The sequence below is a fragment of the Ptychodera flava genome, chromosome 21 (genome assembly GCF_041260155.1).
Source record: "Ptychodera flava strain L36383 chromosome 21, AS_Pfla_20210202, whole genome shotgun sequence".
In the NCBI taxonomy this organism is placed as follows: Eukaryota; Metazoa; Hemichordata; class Enteropneusta; family Ptychoderidae; genus Ptychodera; species Ptychodera flava.
In genome coordinates, this window is record NC_091948.1 from 12,073,176 (window position 1) to 12,093,081 (window position 19,906).

At 37.4% G+C, this 19,906-nt stretch overlaps 1 protein-coding gene across 1 annotated transcript in view; it reads left to right on the top strand.

Annotated features, from left to right (window-relative positions):
• Positions 1 to 19,906, top strand: part of LOC139121415 (tyrosine-protein phosphatase non-receptor type 9-like) — a 68,526-nt gene that overhangs the window by 39,794 nt on the left and 8,826 nt on the right. The window contains exons 3-9 of the mRNA XM_070686270.1: positions 13,776 to 13,865; positions 13,979 to 14,103; positions 15,086 to 15,302; positions 16,205 to 16,803; positions 17,769 to 17,929; positions 18,478 to 18,707; positions 19,381 to 19,588. Coding sequence (XP_070542371.1) covers positions 13,776 to 13,865; positions 13,979 to 14,103; positions 15,086 to 15,302; positions 16,205 to 16,803; positions 17,769 to 17,929; positions 18,478 to 18,707; positions 19,381 to 19,588 — 1,630 coding nt within the window. The remainder of the gene's footprint in view (positions 1 to 13,775; positions 13,866 to 13,978; positions 14,104 to 15,085; positions 15,303 to 16,204; positions 16,804 to 17,768; positions 17,930 to 18,477; positions 18,708 to 19,380; positions 19,589 to 19,906) is intronic.

Here is a 19,906-nt window from a genome sequence, read left to right on the forward strand (position 1 = left end):
CGAGTGAACCCCCATTTGTCTTGTCCACATCAGTGAAATTTTATCCACTACCCTGATTTGTGTGTGGAGAAAATTGAATGAGACAGAAATGTTCATGTATATTGATTTTACTTTGAAGGTGTTTCAAATTCTTGCCAAAGAAACCTCACCAGGGTTCAGCAAGATTTTATGTGAATAGATACAGATGAGAAATGTTGGATGAAATGAAGATAGAGCATTGTGTATTGGTTTTTTTTGGCCTGTTCTTTGAAGCTGATTCAGTTGAAATTGACATCAACAAATGACTACATTTGATTGGCAGATTTAGATCCAGTAGGTTATCATTAGCCAATCACAGATGCAGCTTTTAAAGTAGCAGAGCAGAGCAAGTCTTCGAAATGGGCGTCAGCACTAAGCACTACTGTATACATGCTTTGAAAATGAAAGTCTAGAGTTTAAGCGATGTTGGCTTTGTTTTGTTTCAGTCATAGATTCAGGTGGTGTACATGTAGAGAAGTACACGCTTTCATACAGCGTCACATGTTCTTGTTTGATTAAATTTGCTTGAAAGGTGCCCATTCACTGCTTGAAAGATGCCTATTCACCTCTTACAACATTCTCCTGATGTTTAACCGCAGCTTGTTGTGTTTGACTCCAAATCAGCCTTTTTTGTGTTCTTTATAAATAAATTCACCATTTTCCATGTCACAACCACGATACATTAAATGAGACTCACACTGTTGGCGTTGTTGAATTAACATAGAAGTTATGATCGCTATTTTGAGGACCTGCCAAAAGTTTAATACCTGCCTGTCATCTTTAATTACTGTCCACATCTGCCATCCATGAGAAATTATGAATTGTGCAACTTACAGTTTTATGTTTGTAAATGTTGTACTACTGTACCTGCAATTTAACAATAATGTCAGTGAACCTTGTCAAACATTTCTGAAGATTCCAAGGTACATGCATACTATTTTTTCAAATGTTTGTCCTTCGGCAATAATTCCTGGAAAAACAGCATGGGTGATTGTGCGAGGTCTGTTGTCGAAAGCTTTCGTGGAAACTCCATGGAGTTAGATAACCGTGTTACATTTTAGGCACCCCAGACTTTTGCAAGGGACCATCATCTGTAGTGTACTTGCAATGCCTGGAAGGACCGTTGGAAATGTACCAAGCGAGATCAAGCCTACTCTTTCAAGATTTTTCAAGAGCTCTAGCACTTTCCCAGTACTTCATGATACTTTCTACCTTGAATTCATGTTTGAAGTGGGTGTTTGAGCAGATCTTTTGTTGAAATCCGAAGTTTTGGTCATCGAATCACACTTTGTGTCTTTACGCCTACACATAAAAAATCACCTGGCATTACAACAGAGCTAATACAGAAGAACCTGAACACATGTGCACAAAAATGTGACAATTTACACACTTGTAATCATGTGTGTGTGTATTGTCTGAATTTGGGTTACTGAGCAGAGTGCATTGAGTCTAATGAAAATGTCTTGATATTTTTATTCTCACTTTAAAACAAGGTATTTTGAATCATTCCTTTCCTGACAGGGGATCAGTTGATGGTAGAATGAAATTTTATTTATGTATCATTCACGGACAGAAATGCAGGAAAGGTCTGACCATCATATCATTGCTGGTTTACCTAAAAGGCTTGGTAGAACTATTTTGCAAATACATATTTCAACGTGAGTATCCAGAAAATAAAACACATATGCAAGCTATAGGAGGATTCAACTGAGAAGAAAGAAAATATACACAGAAAGAGTTCATTACTGAAAAACTATGGGAAAAAAGTGTCCTCAAAGGTTAATCAATGGTGACTTGATTTAGTCTTTGTAGTATTTTATTAGGCCTCACCAGATGAAGGCCGGGTTCTGTGTGTGCATGAGACTGTCCGTCCAGAGCCATTTCTCGAACAATACCTCATGGCATATACATGCACATCCTTTTATGGTGTCATCAGATCCAGTATGGCTTGCCGGGCAGCCATTTTGTGCAAAGAGCTATGATTTACACATACATGTACCATGACTTATTTCATTCTGAAATTGGCACAAAGACAGTACAATATGACATACATCCATTTTAATTTGTATTTTTAATTTTGTTTGTGACAAGGTAATATATCAGCAATAAAGAATACAGAATGTTAGGGGGCTTCCAGGTCGTTCATCAGACTCAAGTCGAAGTTTTGCCAATCATTAAGCTGGACCTCCAAAACATCCATGTTGTCAGCTGCTTCAAGCTTAACCTGCATTCAAAACCCCCTAAAATTTACTGTCATCATCCTCCTTTGACAAAAATTGTAAATTCAGCATTTTTTCACTCAGGATACCCTCCTCTCCTGTGAGCGACAGTTGGAGAATATGTGCTACATAAACTTCTGATACAACATGACCAAATGTAATTGGAGCATCATCCCTTGAGATTTCTTCACAGATATCTAGAAATGTTCCCATGATATATGAATATTTGTCACAAGAAAATGACGGCCAAAAAGTACTTGATGCGTCACTGAAAACTCATTAGACGAACACCATTATGGTTCCAACATTTTTTGAATGAACCTATAAGTCTGGATCATGGAATTCTCAAGTGCTTTTTGGCGCTTTGCTTGCAGACCCTTTGGGGCGCCAGCGGGCGCTTTGGACTGTAAAGGGTCGATATTCATCTTTCCAGAGCCATTTGCACAATGACATAGTACCAAGAAGTACAGATCCACATCAATTGTTTTATATGATATGATCCATTGTGGCTACCTGGTAGCCATTTTGTTTTAATTGTTGTTAGGCTAGAGAAACTACTCAGATATGCCAATTCATCTAAACTTGGCACAAAGTCAAGGTGCTGTGACCTTCAGCTGCATATGCTTTGTTTGCCAGTCACACATTCTAATTGGTGCATTATTTTAAAGTAACATCTCATCAAATCACTTAAATTACAGGTGGGGACTGTGTCATGTACAATGACTTATTGATTGCTGAATAATACCTCCATTTTGATACAATTATTTGGGGTGAACCTGGGAAATTGAGGAAGAGGATATTGGTGTGGGCAAGAAACAAAGAGTCATGGCCAGATATACCAGATGTACATGATAGTGATACATGTATATTGAGCGTGTTTATATTATACATTTCAATAAATACAGATTCTTGGTATAGAGGAAGGGGAGCCTTGCATGAAAAAGTGATAATAATAATATTTCATGAAAGTAAAGGTCATATCATCATTTCATCGTGTGGAACTACACTGAGAAACCTTATCCTATTTTCCAAGAAACTGATGTATAATATTTCAGATTGCCATTGTATCAGATGGTACTCGTATAAAAACCAATTTCCGGTGAAGTTAGAATTCTGCATTGAAGTAATACAAGCTTGTGGGATGTTGGGAGTCACCATTTGCCATAGCTTAAATGGAAAGTGGTGACAGTGTGTAGGATTGCTTGGTTAACAAAATCACTGTCAAGCTGAAAAGAGAGGGTTATTGTCAAAGCTTTGAAATTGGCAAACCATTGGATATATCCATAAACTTATCCAGGTAGTTTAGTGTACTTGGTTAAAAATCACTGACATGCTGAAAAGGGAGGGTTGTTTTGATAGTTGTGCAGTTGGTGCACCTTTGGCCAGAAAACTCTCATAGTCCATGCATGTTAAGACTGCATTATATCTAAGTTGGTGTTCGTAAGCTTTCTTCTGGAGCATGTACAGAAAATATTGCATCATGATTGAATATTATGATAATCCTTGTGTTTTAGTCAAGAATCGATGAGTTTAACTCTTTCGTTTAAAAACATGCAGGAAGTGTGTTTTGACCCTTTATACTGATTACTTTGATCCGATATGGACGGTATCAGAGGAAATCGTAATGCTCCAGTGCCCACTCCTGCCCAGAAAACTGACACGTACAACACTGGTTCAGAGACTTCACACATGGATACATTCATTTCAATTTGCAAATGTAAAGTTGTTTTCTCGCATTTGGATACTGAAAAAGGCACAAGAAAATGTGCACCAAAATTCCCATAGGCCAAATAACAAAAATGGTGTGTTTCCGGTAACATACTTTCAAAAATTAGGGGAGGTACCTTGGGTAGGAGGAAATTTTTTTTTGTTGGCTGAGACCCATAAAATATGGTAAAAATTTAGATCATTTACTAAAACGTTTTTGAAAATGTGCAAAAAATGTCTAGGTTCAGCGTTTTTTGGGGTAGGTTGGGTTGCTGGAAACAGAAATTTTTTTAGTTAATAGACTCAATTAAAATGAGACATAATGAACGTCTGTCCTGAAATATTAGGTCAACGTACATGGCATGTACTGTCTGCAAGAATCTACACAAGGTAATTGCGCCTCATTGCATTCCACAAATAATAAACTAAATCTGCAAAGAACCCTGTACAGGTACAGATATCTCTGCATGGCTCTACAATAAATACACAGAACTTTTGCTGTGAAAGGACCAATAATTCGTTTACAAGCTGAAAATGTTGTTCAGTCTGAGAGAAAAGTAGCATGTGTAACTGACAAACAGGATGTTGGTGTTTTGAAAGGAGATACGTATATTAAAAATGTTTTTCTTACCTCGCAATTGTCGCAGTGGGCAATAGACGTCAGTGTTTATAATGAGTGGTAAATACTGTGGTCAGGGCAACCATGTTAATTAGAGATCTGAATGCGTACTTTCTTTCATCAAAACAGCCCTTGAATGCAAATGATGTCGTTGACTTCAGGTTTCTCCATTTGTCAAGAGTAACCGCATTTCATAATTTACTTACCTGAAGCATTTGGCAGGCTACAAGAAGCTTACTTTGAGGTGTAGACATTTTGGAGTTTACCAAAGACTGTTCAGTGTGTGTGTTGTTCTTCCAAATGTCAGCATATGTTTTTCAAGTGTGTACAAAAGCTACAAATTACGAATATTAAGATTTATCTCAGTGATATTGCGGGTAATACCTCAGGTGGAAAGATGCGATCTGTGAAGTATGCTCTTGTGAAACACGCATCACACACAACTCAAGTGTATGGTCAACCGACCAGCCCTTATAAGTCTCCTTTTTCTTGAATATGGAATGTCACTCATTTCCATATTTTTCCATGTATTCTTCAATAGCGTGGTATTTTCTTGTAAAAACTTAGCAAGTAATGAATATATATGTAAACAAACAATTATGGAGAAACAAATGAGAAAGTGAGTATGAAGCCAATTGACAAATAAATGAAATATAAGAATATACAGATAACAAGAGTGTTAGAGTTTACATGTACAGTCAGTCCGTAGTTGCTTGTATGGTGCATCTTGTTTCAACTTAGTTTAGTGTGTTGTCCTTTAAACTGTGATCTAATGACGGAAATAGGTGCTAGCAAAATTTTTTCTTTTGTTTGCCCGGTGCAGGCCACTTACTTCCTGTCTGATAAAAATACATCTGGAATTCCCTGAAAATGTCGCAAAACATGACATTGCAAAAATAAAAGCAAAGTATGCTTCAGTAAATAAAGTAAATAAATAAGTTAATTAAGGAATGATCGGATGAATAAGTGGAAAATAAATAGTATGTACTGTATCAAAAATGTTTCCATGGTAACCATCGAGTTACCAATGATCAAGAAGTATTGATAAGAGCAAAGTGGCGTGTTTCACTTTTTGCTGGAAAGTGATTGTTGTCATATTTTTGTAATAACGAAAATGACGTCATTTGAAAAAAATGATAACCGTCTAATATGCAAAGGAGCTTATAATGCGATATCGTGTTACTATTAACATTACAACCAGTAAATATCAAAAGTTAATGAGCGTCTTTTCCTGTGCTGTCAAAATGGGGAAAATTTGAGTTACATTGTGCCTGTTGCAGCGAGTCATCGACATGTGAAGTGGAATGATTATAACAGATATAGTACAACTGTCTTTACCACGCTCATTAATTATTTTGAAGATAAACTCATCAGATCCCAAAAGTTGCTTTCCAGAGAAGTAAATGGTCATCTCCTTGGCAACCTGCTCACATACACAGATAGATAATGCAAGTGTGAAGTGATCATGTCTTGTGAATTTGATTTGCATACACAAACATTGCTGATTAGTATGCTGTATACATAAATGAAAATATTTACCTTTTGAAATGAAAGCATTTAGATGAAAGTAAAATGTGACTGCACACAATGACAGTAATTATTTGGGTTGTGAACTTTGATAGGAGAAAGGAGGAATGCTTAATCCATAGAAAGACACAGTTCAAGCGATAGGTTGTCAACATTTTACATGTAGCTGTGACTTGAGAAGCGCTATTTTTTCAGAATTTTATAAAGTGATGCAAGGGGATACCCAGTATCTCAAGTCAGACTTAGTCTATTAGCTGTTGTCACTGCATTTTGAACACTTCAGTTTTAAGTTTGAACCTTTGCATTCACTGTTACATGCAAGGATGCTTGTAGAATATGTTCCACTGTGTGAGTGGCTGTCTGTCTTGTTATCCTGAAGGGAGTGTTTGTTTAAGAATCATGTTGATTTCCTTGACATGTTGTCCAGGAGCACATCCATCTCTTGAAAAACCTAACTCAGAGTCTATGACTGCAATCGATAACGAGAGACCAGTAGCAGAAAATTTCATCCAGTAAAGTCATTCATTTCACTGAACTATAAATCATTCATGCCCCTGCATGTACAGAGATCAAAAACAGCAACAGTAAGATATGTAAGGTACCAATATACATGTAGTGGTCTGTGGACTGAATTTCAGTGGTTGAGAGAGAAAGAGAGAGTCAGACAATAAAACCTGCCTTTCTGATGATCACATGATTGTATAAAACTGAGTAATAGGTACCAAACATACTTGAAGAATTATTTATATGATGTGTATATATATATATATATATTTTTTTTTTTTTTTTTTTTTTTTTTTTTCCAGCTTTATGTTTATCAATATACCAACTGTTCAGATATCTTTATATACAACATGGGCATTTTTTCAACTGTCTTTAATTTACACATTTTCATGCCCTTAGGCCAGTTTTTATAGTTGAAACATTTTCTTTAAACAGAAAGACACAACCACTCATAAAGTATTAAAAGTGAGATCACTGTAATAAATATGTATGACTTTCTCACTTGAAGTAGGTCTGGATGAGGTCAGAAGTGTGAAACGTTGTACTTTAGTATGTGTGAAACCTCATAAGAGTAAAAGTGTAAAATTATCACACTTGCTGTGAACCACACAGTCCACATTTGCTTCACACTTGATGGATATGTCACTATGAAAGCTTTACTGATGCAAACAGAAAAATCTGCTGCTGTATTGTGTCAAGGTCTGTCAGTCATAAAACTGGAAAATTTCATTCCTTTGATGATAACAGTCTTACTTCAATAGCTGTCATTTTGACACGCAGCAAATGAATTAGGGTATGAACCACCCTCCCCCTGTATGGAATGCTGGTATTACATTTAGCACGCATCACTTTGAATGATTGAGCACCCCTTCCAAATAGCTTCTCACCCGTAGAATATGTTTCCCTGGGAAGGGCAAGGAGATGGGAGAACTATTGCGCATCCATCTTATTCTACATATGCATTGTATAAAAGCATAAAAAAAGTGGTAATTTTGCATCAAACTGCAACTGTAAAGCACTCGTGTGTACCTTTGAGAGGTCTGTCACTTCCAGTGTATTTCATAATATCTTTATTATTTAATAGTTTTTTGTGTAAGTACATGTAGGTGGGGCGTGATACAGAATCAGATTCTGAAAGATCTCAGCAACTTTATTCCCAAAGGCTCCAATACTCGGATAATACTTGTCTGCCCCATGCCAGACAGGTATATCTCCATGCCGTTGGCAGGTTGCTTTGAAAAGTACATAAAGAGTACTTGTCTGTGTGAACAGTTCCAAATGTTCAGTCTGTTACAAGTACTGCAGTCTCACTGCTCAACCATACATTACACATGTAAAGGTTTCAATTCACATAGGACAAGCATGTCTGGAGATATTATTTTTCACTGCAGCCAATTAAAAATTCTTTTTAAAAAGATCCATCAGTTGTGTAATGGTTATTGGTACATGATAGCTCTTTCACCATTGAACTATCACTAATTTCCAATGCTGAAAATAGTGTGTACATTGAATCTCAATCACGTACACATCAAAAAAAAGATGAAAAATGTGTATGATGGGTCATAAAAATTTACAGTCGATGTCAAACAGAGTATGGTCAAGATTCCAGTGAGAAAAACACTAAAATATTGTGAATTGTTTGTAAAAACTGTTGCTATTTATTGACAGGCTATCAATCTAATACTTTGTTTCTGCACTTGAAATATATATCATATGTATACGTTGGTCTTTTCATTGAGGGCGGCACCTAGGTAAATTTTACTGACATTCTGTAGTTGTGTTCTTTTACCAAATACCTATGTTCCTAAATCGTGGCAAAACCATTGTATGCAAATACCAGGAATATTTTGGGAATTTTTTTTTTTTCAAAATGCAGAAATTTGCAAAGTAATATATGATCGGAAAAAAACCATGTCTGTTGAGGATCCTTTATTCATCAGATTATTTTTAGCTCTCAAATATGTATCCTTTCATGTGATTCTCTGAAAACCCGGACAGGATGTGAAATCTGCCCACTCCATCAGAAGGCTACGTAATCCCTCTGTACAATTTAGCTACATTCTTTTACAGCTTCGCTGCAGTATTAAGGTTCTTGTTTGTTTGGATATACATGATAATGCCATATCTTTCTGAATCATGAAAATGGCACTGCGTCAGTCCATGACAACTTGAAGCAAAGTAGTTGGAGCTTCAGACAAGATGTTGGGCTGATATGGTTGACGGAAATGAAATCATTTGACCATAGCATCATTATCATCAAAGGCTAAAAGCTCATTTTAGTCTCAAGATGGAAGTTTCATACGCATGGATATGGCATGAAACATGACCAGGTGTTAATTTTACATCAAATCAAACATACCAATGATTTCTCAATCAAACTACATGTTAACCTACCCACCAGTATAGTTTGCTTCAATCCTACTGTTTTCATGATATAGTTGGACATATTCACTGGGAATTACGGTGAAAGGTTAAGAAATGCTTTTCTGTTGGTATACCTATATACAGAGCATACCTAAATGCGTATGTGTGGGTGGGCATATTAAACTCTGATATTTAGTAAATTTCAGTGCACATTGAGAAGTATTGATATCTTTTCGAGTGGCAAGATTGTTTGTCTCTTCACTCGTCTTGACTGTCCACATCACCCAGCTCTGACAGAGAGTAGAAGATAGGCTGCTGGTAATTAATTAAGGCATCAAGACTGATGTAATTTTCAAAATTGACAGACAATGTCCACACACTAATACGTTTAAGTCAGTCTGTGTCGCTAATGTATCCCCCAATCCCCACAAGCCAGCTGTGTTACCGTATGCAGCTGTAAATCACAGCGACCACTGACGATTTTCAGTGGTAATTCGTTTGAATTTTTCTGAGTATTTTGTCAGGTCCAAACTTCTTTTCCTTAGACTCCACATAGTCACTGTTCTTGGAAATATAGCATTTGATCCAAGCAGCACTCATTTGAAATTAAGGTGAAGTACTACGAATTACGTCAAAATTAGGTTGTGGTGTCATTTTCTTGAAACTTTGCACAAATATTCTTAGAGGTTGTGCAAGTGCAAAAATGAACTAAAAAATGGGGAGTAGCAAGACAAATCATTTGGAATAATCAACATATTTTAGTTGCAGGCTCATCTGTCTTTTATCAGGACTGGTTTAGAAAAAATGTTACTTTTGTAGGAGACCTATTTAATCCAAATGGGACTCCACTGTCTTTCCATGATTTCAAAGTGAAGTATAATGTTAAAACGGACTTCGTGACATACTGTGGAATTATTGATGCCATTCCTACACTTTGGAAAAACAAACTTAGACATTACAATCACGAAGAAACAATTAGTTTTGATGAAACCATTTTTTTTTCAGTTAGTGAACAGACATTTTCCCTTGAAAATGTCAGTACACAACTGTTTTATAAAGCATTTGTTCAAAATAAGGTTGAAACACCAACATCACAATGTGCGCACGAAAAACTCCATCCAAACAGCATTTTTTCGTGGAAAGATATCTGGAATCTTCCCTTTGAAACTACCATGGAGGAAAAACTGAGAAGTTTCCAATTTAAAATTTTACATAGAATTATTGCCTGTCAGAGCCTTTTAAAGAAATGGAAGGTTGTGGATGACGATTCGTGTATACATTGTGGTGATACTGAGACTTTAGAACATTTGTTCTGCTCATGTCCGTACGTAAGAGGTTTTTGGGATGAGTTTAACAAACTATGGCAACACTCTTCCAGAGATTATGTGTCTCTGGATGATTTTAGTGTGATCTTTGGTGTTCACCCAGTGAAAAAATCCCTTGCTTTAAATCACGCCATTCTGATCGCAAAGTATCATTTGTATTCGATACGATTCTGTAACATTAGACCATCATTTGCAATGTTTATTGAAACTTTAAAATATGTCATGAAGTTAGAGGCAAAAATATGTGAACGAAAAAACCAACTCTCGGGTTTTCACCGGAAGTGGGATATCTTGAAACATTTACTAAATGAATAATTTATGCCAATCTTTTCCACCTTTTACCCCCTTTGTTGCTTTGTTCTCCTTCTTTCGTTTGTTGTATCTTTTCTCTTCTTCTGTTTTGTAATCCGTGTTTTTGTCATTTGTTTTATGTTTATATAAATAAATAAAAAAAAATTTCAAAGAAAAAAAAAAAAACTAAAAAATGGGGGTCACCACGCTCGTTTCCATGGAAACGGACGTTAAAATGGCGTCGTTAGAAATAAATAAAAATGATATAATTCACTTAAACTAAAGAAAGCAATTATAAAACGCTTAGCAAATGAGTTAATTTAATAAATACCAAGAATTAAGATCCATATCTATCAAATGTATAGTTTTCATGATGTTTGTAAAGAAATTTTAACATAAGTATCGATTACAAAATGAAGATATCGAAATTATATCAATACATAATTTTCGAACTTTCTTCCTGTCGCTTTGAATGGTGTCATTTTGACCAAACTTGGCGAATAAAATCCTGACATAATACCATTTAGTTTACACTTTTCATAAAAGGGTGTCACCACGCTACTTTTTACAATATCTCCAGGTGAATGGGTTATATGCGCCATGTAAATGGGAGAGAAATGTTAATTTTGCGCTCATATTGAATAAAAACCAGCTTCCTAGGGGTCAAAATATGACAAGGTTAAAGGTCACATGTATTTCTAAGAGACTGGGTCAAAAAATCAGGTAAAAGCGCAATTTCAACAATGACAGGTGATGTTAAATACATGCGCTACACAATAACCCATTTGCGGCAGGCTGGAGTTAAACCTGCGCAGAAATGTTCTAAAGCGTGTGCGCGTCCGAATTCGTCGCCCTTTACCTTAAAACAAGTGTACACTATCAGGCTTTTCTTAATGTGAATATTCACTTGTTCCATCAGCACATGTTCATATGATAACAGTCTGGGGAAAGACTAGAGTTTCTTTTCTCTCTGTGTGTGTGGATGTGTGTATATATGTGTGTATGTGTTTTGTGTGTGCATTTGTATTAGCACATGAAAACAGTCTCAGCGACAGACTAATTTCCTTTCTGTGTGTGTGTGTGTGTGTGTTTGTGTGTTTGTGAGTATGTGTGTGCGTGCGTTGTATATGAACATGTCCTACCCCTTAGTGTCACAATATTCATGTTATCACGATGATATTATCATATTTCCTGTATTTTATGTTTCTTTTGTTTATTGCCTCGTATTTGGTGTAAAATACAGTGCACCTCAATGATATGTACATCCAGTTTTCCTCACTGTAATAATTCAATTGTCTAAGGTTAACTCTGATAATACATACACCACAGAGGAATGTTGAACTGCACTATAGTCCACTTTGAACTACACATACTGTGTGTTCTTCAGCCGTCGGTATCCTTTGTGCATCTTTCAGTAAAATATTTCAGACACACAGACAAACTAGGAGATGCCCTATATAGGTTTTGCGTTAATTTGTCATAATCATACATTCAATAATTGTTTTATTTCATTTGATACAAGTTGATCAAATTGTTTACTGTTTTGTTTGTTGCCAAAATTAAACCTCATCATACACATATTTCCGCTTTCTGTGTGGGATCACCAATTACTGCAATGAGCTTTATTGAAACAAATGTATTTTTGTATTTTATAAAATAATGTACACCATTGCAGCATATGGCTACTCATATAGTTGCACAAAATCGGTACTCTTGTGGAAGAATTCATATTTGACACATTTACATTCTTCAGAAAATTATGAAGAGTCATGGCTTTCACCTTGAGGGAACAGATTTGAGTACACGACCCGACTGAACAGTTGCAAGATTTTGCCTCGATGGGCAATTTATTTTAGTTTATCAAGAACACAAATGTGTTCTGCTCGAGGCCAAGAACAGGAATTTGCATTTTTAGTGATTGGCTAACTTGAGAGTGAAACGACCCTTGACCTGGTGAACTGACATCACATGACCTGAACTAATTCATCATTTCTGCATGTAAATGCATTTTGTGTGCATCGCCAGGTAATTTATGGAATGAACATCCTTTGCAATTTCACCGGAAAACCATGTCATTGTCCCAATTAATTGATCTCAAGTGGGCTAATGCATTTTGCTCTATTTCAATGAAATGAATGCAATCAAAAACTCATATTTTTTGCTTGTTAAGACATGATATATTTTATAGAGAGATAGGAATGGTATTTGAGGTACAATTGTCAAATACTCATTTTATGTTAAGATATCATATGTATTGTAATTGCACTCTGATATAGCATCCATGTTTCGGGATCTGAGGCCAGTCAAGATAAATTTTTTCTAGCTACTATTCTTTCTGCATGTATTTCTGCATGTATGTACACACATGAACACTGATAGTAATTAAATATCTAGGTTTTATGTGTTTTCATTGTTTCTGCATGATCTTGAATGCAGAGGGTTGTCACATTGTTTAGAATATTTGAAAAACATAATTTTGCCAATTTCAAAAAATACGTAATAATACGTATTTGTTTGCCTTTCTTCGTTTGTGGTTCTGGGTTGGTCTGTACTGAAGTTCACATAGTAATGCTCTGCACACCTTTAGTATTCACTAACCAGGAACTATAAAAAGCAGAATATAATATCTATTTAGATATAGCCATCACTTCAAGAAATAGTACAAATTTCCCCCTCCTCTTGTTCTGTACTGATCCAGGTGGCTCAGTGTCTGAATAGATTTTAGGATAAGCCCTCTTTGCAGTGAGGAAAGGATTACTCCATTCACTACCATGATTTGGCCCAAACGCATTGCTGTAGTTAATGTAAACCTGTATACAAAGAATTGGAGGCTCAACAGGTTATGAGTAGTGGACCCACTGTCTTCTGTAGGTCTTCTGCTTGTGCTAGCGGGGACCTTTATTAATAAGTAGATAGAAGTGTACCTACCTGGATAGTTTTGAAATCTGATACATGCATGGCTCATTTTGAGCCCACTGTTCTGCAGTCTTGTGGGTTGAATGAAGAAGTTACCCAGCTACAAAACACATGTGTAATGGTCTGTGTGACAACGCACGTACCACAGACATCTTTCTACCACTGCATTGAGTGATGTCACTCACATAGCATACATGTCTCTGTTTGTGTTCCACTCATGCAGTACATTTCAATGTTATCACTTGCGCAATTGACATAGACACCTTCTCAATTTGTACATTTCAGTCGCTTCGTTACCGGGAACAGCTGACACAAATTGATCCAAAAGATGGCAATTTACTGAGGGAATTACAGACGCAAAAATTCACAATATTGGTAAGGCTTGTTTTATACTCCTCTGTAATTTTTTAACCAGCAAGTTTACATGTGCAAAATCTCCCTGTTGTGTACACCTTGATGAACAGTTTGTTGGCTTTTTCTTTCCTCAGCCAAGTAGGGACTGGACAGGAGCCGCCATTGCCTTATTCACAGCAAAACTCCATCTGCCTCACGATACCTCAAGACAGAATGTTCTCAAAGCAGTGGTCTATCAGCTGGATCAAGCCTTGGAAGAGTAAGTGCTCATTTCTTCTGCATTCATGAACTTTGATTGATCCTATTGTTGTCAATGGCCATTCATGGTATGACCTATATGTGTAGACATGGGGAAGATAGGATGGCAGTGTTGCGCAGTTCTTAGAGAGTGCGCGCCCAATACACATTTGTTGTATTTTGAAATTATTATCAAATTTTATTGTGAAGTTTGTCCACTGACCAACACTTGTCTATATAAAGTGTTGAATTTTTAGAACTTAGACTATAGTTACAAGACTTGAAAAAATCTTGATATTCATTAGAAAGTCCAGTTCCTGTGCTTGAAGCATTGCTTGCCTCCTGTGAAGTTACTCGAATGAAAAAATCACATTTTCCTGTTTCTTGGCATACCGTCTCTGTGTAAGTAGTGCACGCTGCCCCATGTTGTGAAACTTGATGAATTGTCAACTACCAAAGCTTTGCTCTCAACCTGCATGTAATGGTTCATGCCAGTTCAAACAGTACATGGAGATGATTGAGTATATGCTGCCATTTTGCACAGAGAAATCACATCTGTGACTGATACACAGAGTGCCTGCAAGCAGTCTGACACTGAGGGCAGTGTTGTGGTGATTCGCAATGTGGCATTATGTCATACTATGTATGTGTGGTATTAAAAATTAATGAAAGAAAGGTTGTCTGGAAGAAGTGTTGTCTATCATAGAATGTGGCATCTCTCCTTTTTCGTTAGACGTCACATGACATGTACATGTAGGAGAAACAGTCTCTCTTAATACCTAAAAGGTGTGTTTTTGATCTATTCCTGTAGATGCACATACAGGATACTTACAATATGAGAGGTAGAGAGATACTGCATACGTTAGCCCTACCCTGTATCCGATTATTTTGACTTAATTTCTTGTTCTGTCATGTCTATGGCATGTTCATGACCAAGGATCATAGCGGTTCTCTTGCTGAGAAAGCATTCAGTTCATTTCTCATGTGCATTTTCATCCCAACAGTAAAGTGACGCAGAGGAATGGAATCGTCTTCATATACGACATGACCAGTTCAACATACTCCAATTTCGACTACGACCTGAGCCGAAAGATTTTAGATTTGCTCAAAGGAGGCTACCCTGCCAGGTTGAAAAAGGTTGTCATAGTTACAGCTCCTCTTTGGTTCCGGGCTCCATTCAAAGTCCTCCGTCTCTTTGTACGAGAAAAATTACGCGAAAGGGTGAGTTATTTTTTTAAAATTTGTTTTATATGTTATCTTGACATCAGCGCATGAAAGACTCAAAAATATTATACATCATGGTTTGTATGAAAATCACATTAGAAACAAATCTGTTTTCTGTAGTTATCGTAAACAAGCTATGTGTTCCTTATAGCATTTTAAATATCACAAAAACTTATGAAGAAATTATGATATCCTTGAAGTAAACAGAAACAGACAAATTTAGCAGCTGTGATCACTGGTAACAATGTTTGCGAACTTGAAGAGAAGCCCATGGGAGAGTTTTTATCTCATCAACTCTGCATCACAGTCGGCCCTCAGGCTAATAAGTTGCATTGCACCAGGGTGACCTTAGTTTTTACCAAACAGAGATTTCAGTCACGATACGGTTTCATCTGCATGGTTATTTCTGCAAAGGTAGAAAAAGCTAGTACAGAAGATGCACTTTGACCTGAATGATTTGCATACATATATAAGACACTTTTTAGGCTTCAATCAGATTACTGAAAATATCTTGACAATGCTTTGGCTGTCATCAATGGTTTTTGTCAGTGAGTATTTTTTTATCTTGGTGTAATTTTTCATTTTATGTTCCTGTTTAGATGTCCCATGCAACAATTTTAGCTTTTCTACTTTCAAATTGTGCAAACACATGGATCCTAATATGATATTAGTGGATTTTCCTACTGTATTGCAGTGATGACAATGTATTCTTAAGAGATATTCAAAAAGGAGCAGTGAAAATGACCTCGTAGTGACGAAAGTAGAGCTGTCTTCATCACTTTGGGTCTCTTTATGTCACCTGTACATCAACACTAGTTCGGTGTGAGACTCACCTTAATGAAGGGGGAGGGGGCAATGAGGAAATATCAAATGTCAAATCTTTCTTCTTGTTACACTAGGTGGTCCTGACGAACACCGGGGACTTACCTAATAGCATACCCAAGGATTCGCTTCCAAAGCAGTTGAACGGCCCGGTAGTTGTCGATCACAGAGACTGGTTAACCACTTGCTATAACACCTATAAGAACAAGGAGAGCCAGGAAATGGAGGACTTGCGTGGGGACAAGAGGGCCCTCATTGCGAACGAGAGGGCAGCCCTCGCCGCCGCCAGGGTCGTCACTGCATACTCCGATGAATCGCCCCCGGAGACCAGGCACAACAGTATTGCCGGCTTTGAGAAAAACCAAAAGGAGAGGCAGAACGAAGCCAAGCGTGGCGTAGATGCAGGCCTTGTAGTTACCCCATCATCCCCTCAAAAATCTGCAGACCCAAGAGATGACTCTTCTCCCCCTACTCAACCACCCCCACCACCCCCAGTACCGAGAAAACTCCGGCCCGCAAATCTCTCACCAGAGGAATCAGTCCACCAGGCTGACAAGGACGGTATGACCATAGATATACTTGTTGATCACCTTCAAAGGCAAAAGAAGACTGGTATCTGGAAAGAGTATGCCAAAATTAGGTTAGAAGCCCCAGCAGGCACGTTCCAATCTTCCAAGTAAGTTACAATTTTTTCTTAAATTTTAATCTGGCCAACAGAACCCTTTATTAGACAACAATTTTTGAATACAGTAACTGTCATTATGTTGTACAAAACAAGAGAAGCTTTCTAAATCTCACTTGTTTCATTTAATGTCACTGAGTGTTTACCTGGTTTTCTTTCCACAAAGAACATGGTCATACCTCAAATATCAGCCCAAAATTATGTGAAAAATCTCGCCAACAATCATCACAGTGAAAATCTTTCAGATATTTACTGTAAAGACAGAAAAGGTCACATTGAATTCATCAACACACAGTATATTCATTACCATGTGTATTGCCATGCTGCCGTGTTAAGATCAATGCTATAGCTTTAGTGTTGCATTCAGATCAGAAATGGGTGTTGATAGCAAAGATTTTGTTTTGTGTTTTTGCCTCTTAAATCCCATGAACATCCCCATTTGCGGATGTGTGGTTGCATGTATTGAGGATGGTGACGAGCGCCCCCAGTGTTAGGTTTTACTGTTTCACTTGTTGAAATATGTTAAGGGCATGACATTTAGAAACTCAATATGAGTTCTCAGTTATGTGTTCAAAGTGTTTATTCATCCCAGCTGCAGTCATAGCTACAACTTTTTTGCACTTTTTATCCCATAATTATTTGTAAAATATTTTTTGAAGTTTAAGTGCCAGGATAACTTTTTCCAGTGTGTCCAGAAATGTAACCAATGTACCCGCAGCAGAATATACAGAGACACCTAAAAGAAAATTCCAGGGTTATTAGATTTGTTCATGGCATGTGTTTCTAAAAGATTTGATATGATTGTTGTTGTGGTCTCAATTCAATTGGAAATGTGCATTTCAGGCAGTAAGAGACCTGTTAACTCACTCTATCCCTCTCTATTCTTTATCTCTGTCTCTCTCTGTCTCTGCCTCTGCCTCTGTCTCACTCTCTCTTGCCCCTTCCTCCCTCCCTTCTAGACTCAAAGCAAATGCAGGTAAAAACCGGTATACCGATGTGCCATGTTATGATCACAGTCGTGTACCCCTCCACATGATCAACGGAGATCCAAACAGCGATTATATCAACGCCAGTTACATGGATGGTTACAAACAGAAAAATGCATTCATCGCAGCTCAAGGTAAGCCTATTCTATTGATAGACAGGGTCTCAGCCTTAACAGACTCCCTATGTGCATCAAAATTACATGCACAATGGCCTTTATCTCATATTTCCTGTAAAGTTTCACTCACATATCACATGATGTATGTTTGCAAAATGTAGTGTTTTTTGTTGTGGGGTGGTAAACCTTCAGATATTTTCCAGGTTCCTCAGCCACATTTACTACCTTGGTTCCACATGGCATATCAATCTAATCTTCTCTTTTGACAACAGCGATGGTGCAGGGTTTCCCAAACCAGTGTGTCCCTAGGCTTCATTAAAAAAAAGCTAAAAACAAGTTGCAATTTGGAAGAGGGATCTTCAAAGATAACAACACATAGGAAAAATAGGAGGTTGTTCCATCAAAACTTCTTTCATTGTTTCCAAATCTGTAATTTGGCCAAAGGCAGCCGTATTGTGAAGAGGTGATGCAAAGTCCATACGTCAAATATCATTGAGTTTCTTTGGTTTGAATGGTATGTTATACTAATTTACATTTTATTCTGTTGTGTTTTTCCCCCACTGAAGGACCATTGCCCAAAACGTTTCCCGACTTTTGGAGGATGATTTGGGAACAGGAGGTCTTGGTCATCGTCATGACGACACGGACAGTGGAGAGAGGTCGGCTGAAGTGTGGCCAGTACTGGCCAAATGAGGAGAATGTTCCAGAGGAGTATGGAGCCATTGAAGTTGTGAATACGTGCTTTGACAAGAAAATGGACTACACGATTAGCACTCTGCTAGTAACAAATACAGATGTGAGTTTTTCTCATTTTATTTTGCAATCACTCTCTTCTAGTTGTACACGTGTAGGCACAAATTGTTTATTAATTAACCCTTTCCCCGTCATGGTTTGGCCCAAACCCATTGTTATCAATGGTTGTGGACTTGCTTACAGCGAATTTGGGGTAAGCAGGTTAATCTTTTGAAACCTTGCCTCCTGGTAACCTTTGACATCATGGGGAGATTTACATCTGAAAAGGGTGTAAAGCGTTAACATATGTGCCCAGGTTCCTGTGTTATATCACTCAACCTACGTAAAAAAAACAATTTCTACCAAAAATGAGGATATTCGACATATATGCAATTTTATTATCATTTGAATTGGACAACTTTGTTTCTAGGCTTCCCTAGGATACAGCATTACATATTTTACATATGAAAAAATATATTTACCAAATATAGGATTAATGGCCCCAAAATTTACATATGGCAATTTCATCATTGTTTGAACAGAAGAAACAATGTGGAAAGGATAACACAGACTATACAATCTGTAGCGCGGTGAAATATTGAATGACAAGGCCAGATGATGCAAGTAGTGAATTTTGCAGGTAAATATAACAATGCAAAGATTACAATTTGTATGAGAAAGAAATGAAAAGTGAATATAAAACTTGTTTTCCTCTGTGTGTTATGTGTCCAATGTAGACTGGAGAAGAGCGTGAAGTAACTCACTTTCAATACACAAGCTGGCCAGACTTCGGTGTGCCAAGTTCTGCATCAGCCATGCTGCATTTCCTGTCTGAAGTCAGGGCCTGTCAGGCCAAAGCTGTCAAGGATCTCGGTGACAACTGGAAAGGACATCCCCTGGGTCCTCCCATTGTGGTCCACTGTAGTGCTGGCATTGGCCGCACAGGTAAGGATTGAAGAAAGGAGGGAGGGAGAGAGAGAGAGAGAGAGAGAGAGAGAGAGAGAGGGCGGGAGGGAGGGAGGGAAGGAGGGAGGGAGGGAGGTGCTGGCCTATGGGAAATTAACTACAGGTCTTGTGTCAGATCTTCATCACAAAATGGCAGTGTTGTGATGTTCCAGGTCTTGATTCTTGTTCTACCCTTGTGCCAAGACAAAGATATGAATGTAAATTTGTTTAGCGATATGATCTTACATGGCCATCTACCGGTCATTTTGTTTTAATTTTTATATGTCGAGGACCAATTTCAATAAAAATGCGTAACGC